General features: G+C 31.2%; 1 protein-coding gene across 4 annotated transcripts in view; it reads right to left on the bottom strand.

Moving 5' to 3' along the window:
• Window positions 1-5150, bottom strand: part of LOC106769417 (DNA-directed RNA polymerase 3B, chloroplastic-like) — a 40825-nt gene extending 35675 nt beyond the window's left edge. Inside the window, exons 1-3 of one of the 4 annotated variants that reach the window (XM_014655030.2) lie at window positions 4157-5150; window positions 2262-2465; window positions 2044-2177 (exon numbers count right to left, since the gene is read on the bottom strand). In XM_014655030.2, the coding sequence (XP_014510516.2) occupies window positions 2044-2177; window positions 2262-2465; window positions 4157-4894 (1076 nt within the window). In that variant the 5' untranslated portion in view covers window positions 4895-5150. The remainder of the gene's footprint in view (window positions 1-2043; window positions 2178-2261; window positions 2466-4156) is intronic. The other 3 variants (XM_022783853.1, XM_014655028.2, XM_022783852.1) reach the window with 3 other exon arrangements.
• Window positions 5151-10386: the final 5236 nt, after the last annotated feature.

Here is a 10386-nt window from a genome sequence, read left to right as displayed (position 1 = left end):
TGATGGCTGTTACACGATGAAGAAGGAAGAGAGTGACAGAGGGCTTCCTGCGCGACAGTGGCAGCGTCTTCTCGGCAGCTTCACGACGGTATGGTGGTTGGTCGGCGCGTGACCTCGTGGTAGTCTCTCCTGCGACGGCGATGTCGGTTTCTAGTGGTGCGGCGGTGAGGTTGACTGGTTGTGAGGATCGTGGTCCGGTGTCAGCGCATTTTCACGGTGCCTAGGTTGGGTCAGAACAGAGAGAGGAAGGACCGATGACACGACCGGCAGTGGCGCGGTTTGATGTCGACGCCGGGAAGGCGGCGCATAGAGGCGCGTTGAGCGGAGTCTGGTCCTGACTCCGGCGGGGATTGTCGTCGCTTGAAGAGGCAATCCAGATCTGCTGGTCACCGGTCGAAACTGCGACGGTGGCCGACGACAGACGGTGGTCGGTGACGTACGGCGGCCGACGACGGACGATGACCAGAGGCGGGTAGCGGTGGTGCACAACGGAGTAAGCAGCGAAGTAGCCTTTCTTCAATTCTTCGAAGAAGAGACTTCCAGTCTCTTTGATTCAACTAACAGTGAATAAGAATGCCAAAAGGAGCCAAACCGTGGTGAGGCGTTGAAGGTTGCGGTGGTGCGTGGAAGATGGAAGAGGACTGGCGACGACGATGCTCGTTGATGGCTGCTACACAATGAAGAAGGAAGAGAGTGACGGAGGGCTTCCAGCCCGACAGTGGCAGCATCTTCTTGGCGGCTTCACGACGGAACGGTGGCTGGACGGTGCGCGACCTCGTGGTAGTCTCTCCTGCGACGGCGATGTTAGTTTCTGATGATGCGGCGATGAGGATGATTGGTTGTGAGGATGGTGGTCCGGTGTCGGCGCATTTTCATGGTGCCTAGGTTGGTCCAGACCAGAGAGAGGAAGGTCCGGCGAGACGACCGACAGTGGCGCGGTTTGATGCCGATGCTGGGAAGGCAGCGCATGGAGGTGCGTTGAGCGGAGTTTGGTCCTGACTCCGGCAGGGTTGGCCGTTGCTTGAAGAGGCAATCCAGATCCGCTGGTCACCGGTCGGAACTGCGACAGTGGCCGGCGACAGACGCTGGTCGAGGACGTACGGCGGACGATGACCGGCGGGTAGCGGCGGTGCACAGCGGAGTAAGCAGCGAAGTAGCCTTTCTTCGATTCTTCGAAGAAGAGACTTTCGGTCTCTTTGATTCCACTAGCAGTCAATAAGAATGCCAAAAGGAGCCAAAATTGATTGGCCATCAACATAACTAAAGCACCAGTTCAGCTACTCGTTCGAGAGGGAATGGGTTCGAATCCCACTATAATCATATTCAAACAAACTTTGTATTTGGTAATACTGGAAAAAAGGTCAGAATTCTAAGGCTGAACTTGATTAGGGCAATTGGAGCCCATTAAAAACACAGGTTAAAAAAGAGAATTTTAGGGGGTTGTCGACGGCCATGGCAGTCGACCGCCGACAGACAGCAAAGCCAGCGGATGCGGATCAGACAAGCTCTGATACCATGTGGAAAATAACACTAATTTATTATTCAAATCATAAAAAAATACATTATGATACCCTCTATTTGTAATAATCTAATTCTCCTAAAAAGGGAAATAGGGAAACTAGGAAATCTAGAGAAAATAAAATAAAAGTTTATGTATCTATTTCCTCTAATTAGGAAGATTCTAAAGATATTATCTCAAATTACGGAAACTAGAAAATCTAGAGAAAATAAAATAAAAGTTTATGTATCTATTTCCTCTAATTAGAAAGATTCTAAAGATATTATCTCAATTACAACAAGATTTTTATCCTCTCGTTTTCTTTAAGTAAAGAAACAATCATACTCCATCACAATACCTTATAATTTCTGCTTGTCGATGAGAATCCTAAACTAATAATTATTGATTAAAAGCATCATAATATTCAAACAAACAGCCAATCGCTACTTCCTCTAATCTGATAGTGCAATTCAGTTACTGAGGATTAAACTATTAAACCAATCATTATATTGATTTAAGTTCTTTAGAAAAGGGTGAAGCCTCACTCTGGATTCTTTGATATAACTTTAAATCTATGTCTGAATGCTGGTCGAATATCAGGTGGAGTGTCAGCAGACTGATTAACTGGAGAGTGTACAAATGCTGTTTGAATTAATAAATCTATTAATCGACTTCCCAGCTGAAGAGATTCATAGAGTGCACTTATTAGTTCCAATTAAAACAATAAAGTCAAAGATAATTACACTCAAACATTAAAACAAACCTTAGCCTGGGTATCACGCCCCCAAGGGCCATATTCTTCCTCTTTCAATAGCATCTGAACCTGTTTAAGTCTTCTTCTTTTAATCAAACCATTTACATGTTTCCTTAATTTTTGTGTATCATTATCCGTACAGTCTTCACGAACAAACTCTGTTTTCTTACTCTGGCGTGTTCTAGTCTTTTCCAGGAAGTTATGAATCCTAACCTAAAGTACAATAAATAAGATAGCCAAAACAAATATGTGATTTATAACCAAAGTGAACAAGTAGAAAGTGTGCAATTCTTATCTCACTTCGCTATTAATGCTAGATTACAGCAACAACAACAACCAATAAAAGTGACACGACCACAGAAGGAAATTTCAATGAAACAGAACTCCCACTAGTACCTTCCGTCCCCCAGTAAAATTGGATGTGAGAATTCCTTGACAAAGAGCCCCCTGGACTAGATATAATCTAAAAGGAGCAATTAAAGGATTGAACCTCAATCAGTATAACACATTACTAATAGCATGTTTGGATTTCTGGTGGGAAGATTCTAAAAAGCAAAGAGATACACGTTCTTTCCTTTAGCAACCCAAACAAAGGGTAAAGTATTGGATGATCAGAACAACTCGTTTCACTTTTATTCCCAATGCCAGAAACTTCAAGTGAAAACAGTAACAAAAAGTCACAAAACACACTATCAGACTAAGGGTCCAGCAAACTTTACTGAAAACTTGAGTGCAAGGTACCATGCAAAATGCAACAGCAAAAACACTGATTAACTATTAAGATATGGCAACAGGTAGTAAACGTGCCAATTGGCCATTCGGAAGTCCCTCACCACATATCATTTCACTATTATGCCCTAATAATAACAACAAAGCCTTATTATCTCACTAGGTGACAAAAAAAAATCAACACACTAAAATAAACCCAAATAAATTAAATTTTAATTAGTCAAAAACAAAACTCTTTGGGGTCCCTCAAAACTTACACATGGACCACAAAACCAGCAGAAACAAAGATCCTGTTCGGGTGGTGGTGAGCTTTTTTGGCTTTTGGATACAATGTTCAAAGCCAAAACATGTTCTGCAAAAATGATGTTGAAATGATTAAATTTTGAATGTTTATTGAAAGATCTAAGGAGTCTTCTCAGATACTATTACTTGAAAAACTGCTTCCAACAGCTTATAGTAGTACACTTAATATCCTACTAACAACGCTGTCTATAATCTATAACAGGATTCTTCCTTTAACTGTACACATTTTATATTTTTATTCTAACGTTGAATATAATTTAAAATTAAAGAAAATAAAGGAAAAAAGAAGAAGAATGGAAATCAACTATCTAAATGATAAAAGTACCACACACTTCAACATCACAACACATTACAAATCATCACAACATCATAACACATTACACATTTCGTATTTCTATCATACCTTTAGTTATATTTAAAATTACAAATAAACAGAAACAAACAATTCAAATGCTAAAAGTAACTCACGCACACTTCAACAGTAGAAAACATTACAAATCACATATCTTTTATAATCACCCAGTATTTTGTATTATTTTTTATGTAACAACCATTATTAATATTTTTTTTTCTTGTAACATATAGATTGTATGTTTGACATTAGTAGCCATAAAATTGATTTTAAAATCTTGTAAGTTCTTATGATAAAATCCATTAAAATATTAACTACCAAATATTGATTATAACAGTCATTCAAAAAAATTATTATAAATAGTAGCATTTTTACATAAAAATCTTAAAAAGAAATGCCAAAATAGTCTTTTAAAAAATTCAAATCTCAATCCAATACACTCTTTACCACTTTCTTGGCCAGAAATAACACCTCCTTTCAATTGATAAACCAGTAAAGAGGAAGTTGTCATATGATGTACCTCCTGTTCCACAGCCATACCAATCTGAACAGCAGCATCCACAAGGAGAACACAACCCGCGTGATGATACTCCATACTCACCAAACCCATCAGCTTGTGCATGACAATTACAGCCATTTTTGCCGCAGGCAATGAATCAATGTGGGGTGCAAATGCCGCTTTGTGCTTCTTCGACCTTTTTGACTTCTGCTCTGCCTCTATAGCCCCTTTGAGAGGATCAAACCACCCCAAGAATAGAGCCTTCACGTGAGGCAAATTGGGAATCAGATTCTTCTCACGCATTTCTCTCTCTAGTTCTCTGTACTCCTCCACCATATTCTCCAACGCTTCAGTCTCCATTTGAATCTGCCTCCTCCTCAGCATATTGTGCTTTTCCTCCTCCTCCCCAATACCATTCATCAACAAGTCGTTCAAAATCCAAGGTGAGTCTTGGATGAATACCCTCTGGGGTGGATCCGGGGGCTCGGTTTGATGAAGCCCATTAACCGGTTTGTGACAATTTTCGATGTCTTGGACGAAATTGTGTCGGAATGAATCAAAGAGAATATGAAAGTGAGATCTTGAGGGTTTGATTGTCACTGGAATAAGAGAGGAAGGAAAAAAAGAGGAAATGGAGGTTGGGAAGAAGAAAAAGTGATGAAGAGATTGAGATTTTGTTGGTGGGGTTCCCCTGTGAGCGATTGCGGTGGGAAAGAAAGTTGCAAATTCCATTGAAAGCAATGTGGACAGTGCAGACATTGGAATGGGAATAACATCAAACCTTCCTTAAACCCCTCCCTGTTTTTATTGTGTTTTATTTTTATTTTTTTCATTTTTTAGATTTTCTTTTGCTTTCTTTGAATACAATAATAGTTAACTTGTACGATAATATTAGAATTTATAGAACTCATAAATTATGTATTTATAATATTAAATGAAATTTGTTATGATAGCTAACAATTCTTTAACTAACTTTATTTTTAAATAAAATAAACATGTTTATATTTTATATTTTCAAGATCATATCTACTAAAAGATCATATTTCTTTATTTTATTTCAATATTTATTAACTACTTCATATTTTCTCACGATGTCCTCCTGTTAATAGTTATAAGAATTATTATATTTTTATATTTTAAAATTATGTAATAATTTTATAATGGCTCTCATTTGAGTTGAATAATAGAAAAATATTATACGACAATGTCGTTGTCGTTTACTTTATAGAATATATATTAAGATGATTAATTAAAATATTTTTAAAAAATATGGCATCACTCTTTATTCACAATAATTATACCTGTAATGGATTATTATTGTAATAAATTATACTTATAATAAATATTTTCTACAAATTAAAATAAATAAAATATAGCCTAATGTATGTTTGTATCAATCATATATTATCAAATAAGTTTTTGTTTTGCTATATAAACAGATTTTCGGACATTTTCATTTCTTTCTAATCTTCATCTTTTTTCTAATTCATAAAAACGTGTTATTGTATAATAATTAATTTCTTAAACAAATGTTGATTTGATTAAATTAATCTACAAAAAGAAATATTAAATGCTTTATAATTATGATAACATTTTAATTTATTATCACAAATTTATTATTATAATGATAAAAACTATTATGTTATTAGAAATATCAGTATAATCTAAAATAACAAGTATACCCATGTGAAGAGTGCTATGACCTTTTTGTGGAATGAAAAGTTTAAAGTAAAAAATATTTGAAGTATTATGCGTTTGAATAAACACAAAAATATATATTTAGATTACTTTTTTAAGCAAAGAACCAACTTCAAAAATGATAACTGTCATTTTTTAATTTTTTTTATAAAATTGATGATGACCTTTTGATTTTTGTACGTCAAACTCCAACGTTATATGTTGTTTAAAATTAAAAGAAGTGGTGTGAGAGCATTTTTCTTTTTATAATGTCTCAGTTTCTCTTTTTCAGTATAATGAGCCATTGCGACAACGTGTAAGACCACCACCAAAGTAAGTTTTTGTTTATTTAATATAAATGCATGTTGTTTGGTTGTTTTGGATGAATTTTTTTCGTTTTCGTTGATTATTTTGTGTGTAAGAAATATGTTTTGAATCCTTTAAGTAACGATGTGAGTTTTCCTTTCTTTGTCATAAATGACAATTCCTCCACAACGAGGGTGACGACTCGTTCATCACTCTTCAACTTATTCAAGGTTTGCATACACTAAATATTAAATTAATCTTGAAGTTTGATTTATTTTGTTAAAGTTTGGATATGGCTTGATTTGCATATGATTTTGGTTATGTTTTTCATTATTTTATTTATCTTACACTACTATAAAAATAACTTTTGACGTTTACTATTTTCAACATTTAATGTCAAAATAAACTCTGATATCTCAACTGAAATGTCAAATTAAACCGTGTTGAAAACAAATGTAAGTTATAAGGATGAATGAGGTGGGGGAGAAAATGATAGGAAGTCTTTATCCTGGAGTTTTAGTCTCATATGTGAAAAATTAACCTTGTAAGTAACAGGATGATAACTCCTACGTTTATAATTCTCTAGAGTATAAATGTTACTACATGTGCATACTAATATTGAATACACATGTTAAAACATAGGCACTTGATATAGAATGTTATAAATGTTAAACTAATATGTGATGTGTTAAATTGTTTATGAAATTTTCTTTTAAACAATAACTCACCATGTTGTTTCTTATGTTAGTCTTTGGTATACTATTTTTTTCTTTGACAATAATATTGGTGTGAACCAATGAGGAATAGGTGTTGAAACATCTTTGATGAAAGATGGCAGTGTTCCAAAGTATTTTTTTTATTGTCTAATGATTATATTTAACTCTTTTAGAAATATTTATTATTATAGTTACTTTTTTATATATTTATTTATAAATTAAGACAAATTTATTTTATTTTATCAATTTTATAATATCTTATTTTATTAGTTGTGAATTGTTAAAATTAAGATATTATAGAATAAAAAAATTAATATAAATGAGAGTAAGACTTATGTTGTTAACCATGTTATTTAAACGTACTTTTGATTTGTCGAATTTCTCAAACAATATATGTATGTGATTTGCAAATGTTAAAATTCAAAACAGACTTTATATATTTTATTTATTATTTGTTCGAAAATAGATTATGGCATGATCATATATATTGAAAACATAGGACGGTAAAATAATTATATTAGTTTGGTAGAGTTCCTCTTGTAATTAAATATACAAGTGTTTGAAAAAAAAAATGTATAAAAAAAAAACACGTGGTGTAGTTGCGCTATTTTTACTAACATCATATATGAACAAATCCAAATGGATCACACTGTTTTGATATTTCTGCTACTTTCTTTGCCACTTTTGACCACTCCATTCATAATTTTTTCTCTTTTCCTTATCAAATGTTTCTATGTATTCAAGTAAAATTACTTCTTTTTTTTTAAATATGATTCTTATATGTATAAATTTATTTACATTATTTTGAAGTAATGCTTACCATTACCTGTGTTTAGAAACCAAATTTTGATAAATATATCCAATTTTACTCAGTTTTTGGATGAACTACATTACTCTGAATCCAAATATCGGAATACTGGTGTACTTTGTTCACACAAAAATTAATAATAATAATAATAATTCTTGAGATTTTCTATCGTGTTTTTATAGCCTTTTTCTCTATATACTTATAGAAAAAAAAAAGTAAAAAACAAGTTTATTTATAGTCTAAAATTAATCTATGCATAAGGTAAAATAAGCATCGAAATAAGTTATATTGGAAGTTTATACCAATTAAGTTATATACTAATTTATATTTATTTTATTTCTTATAAGTTCCTATAAAAAAAAATCTCTTGTATCTTATTTTCTTCCACCTAAAGTAAATAATAATCAGAGTAAAAAAGTTCGAAATATTGTATCGAGAATAAATAATTTTATCATGCTTTTATTTGGAGAAAACATCCCACAAAGATATATGAGAATATTCATACATTATTCTTAATTTCATTCCCAACCCAACTTTTAGGCTAATTGGAATAATTAAGATTTTGAAAAATATCTTCTCTTAATTTTAACGAAAAACAATTCCAACATAAAAGTCAGAGTAAAAGAACACGCAGAGAAATATTAATAGTAGATTATTACACAACTAGGGACTCTCTTTTTGCAATTTAAAAAATACAATTTGATGAATGTTTTTGAAGTAGCATAATGATGGGTTTCCTCCACCCAGTTTATAGCTTTTGGATTTTTTATTTTTTATTTTTTGGTTTGAATCCTTGTGAAGCATGTGCATCTTTAATTTAACCTATTTCAATACTTTTTTTCAAAATTCATCCAAAGTAATGTTATAAAAATCGAACTAGTTATTATAATATATTAGTACTTAAAACACATTATTTTAAATAATAAAATATATGTGAGAGATATAGTATGAAAATTAAATGCCTCACACTTTTATCAATAAATTAAAAAGTTCAATTTTTAATTTATATTAAAAAAATAAACCATAAACTATATTTTTTCATTCATTTCATAAAAAAAAATAACAATTGAAGTAATGATCATGTCATGTTTCAAACCCACTTGGAGGCTTTACCTTTTTAATATTAATGAGTCACACGATTGGTTCCATTGATTTAATTTAAGTATTTTGTTTAAACTCTTTTTTGGTCTTTAACTTAAGTTTTGATGTTCAGTTTTAGTCTCCGTTTTTAAAAATGTCAACCTTTAGTTCCTATGATATAAAAAATGTTCCTATGATATAAAAAATGTATCAAATCAGTCTTATTCGTTAACAAATCACAAGTTTTTCATTAAGTGATTTGTTGTTTATAACACCTTCTGTTAACAAATCACAAAATATTGGATATTGGATACCTATCTATGAAAACTTGTGATTTGTTAACGAATAAGACTAATTTGATACATTTTTCATATCATAGGGACTAAAGGTTGACATTTTTGAAAGCGATGACTAAACTAAACATCAAAACTTAACTTAGGGACAAAAAATGTTTAAACCTAAGTATTTTTATTTCATTACACCTTGATATTTTATTTCTTAGCTTTTGCACTGCATTAGAATTTACAAATATCTTCTAATAATTTTTTTTTTTTACTTTTGTAATTGATTTATTTGAAATTATTTTATATTCTGAAGTAAAGTTATTATTTTGTCAGTATTTAATAGAAAATGGGATGTTTATGTATTACTACCCATTTATAAATATATTTTTTAAATTTATTTTTGCAGTATTTGAAAATATTTACATCTTCCTCCAATTCATATTTTTATAATATTTGTCACTTCATCTAGTTAAGCTTAATTCTTACTTTATCTTTTTTATTTTGTCGCCTATTAGCTTTGTTTTTGAACTTTATTACGCCATTTTAAACAATCGGAAGAAGTCTTGCACTAAAAAGTTATGAAACATAAATTTTTATAACTTTATATTTGTATTCTTTTAACTTAAAAAAAAATCAATTATTATAATAGTAATTTAGTCATACTGCTTAAGCTTGATTTGGCTTTTGCCATTATATTTATTTTTTACTCAAATGAATCTCAATATTTATTAAATAACGTTAATATATTAAATTTTTATTTAAAAATCAATTTAATAAAATATTAAATTAATAATATGATCACTATATTTATATATATGATTTTTTTTTTTAAAGAGAAACAATTCGTTTTCTTATATATAATATAGTTAGAAAATGACTAAACATTTTTCTACTTCTTCACCTCTTTATTTTCTAATAATACAATCTCACTGAAATTACCTCCTTTAAATTCAGTATTAGTTTCCTTCATATCCTAGATTACAAATTCAAAACTGTAAGAGATAAACACATGAATTTATTTGTAACTTTTGATTTTTTTTTTTAAATGTATGAAAGATTATGTTGAAAAAAAAAAGAAACCTCATGTAAGCTAACTCATTTAAATGAAAAAAAAAATATTTGACTAAATTATTAATTACATATTTTATTAAATTAATAAGTGTGCATCTTAACGTGAATTTAAGAAAAGATTAATATTAACGTGCCTAAAACTTAAGTTAAAAACAAATATAGGAGTTAAATAAATCACAAATATAAATCTAAATATAAGTAATAAATTACTAATTAAGTGATTATTATAATTAAATATTTTAAAGAAATATTATTAACATGAGGAGTGGAGAGAGGCAAGTCGCCGCGTCCCGCCGCCTTAATTGGCAT

The sequence above is a fragment of the Vigna radiata genome, chromosome 7 (genome assembly GCF_000741045.1).
Source record: "Vigna radiata var. radiata cultivar VC1973A chromosome 7, Vradiata_ver6, whole genome shotgun sequence".
Lineage (NCBI taxonomy): Eukaryota > Viridiplantae > Streptophyta > Magnoliopsida > Fabales > Fabaceae > Vigna > Vigna radiata.
Note: the sequence above shows the minus strand (reverse complement) of the source record. Positions and strands in the feature narration are given on the sequence as shown.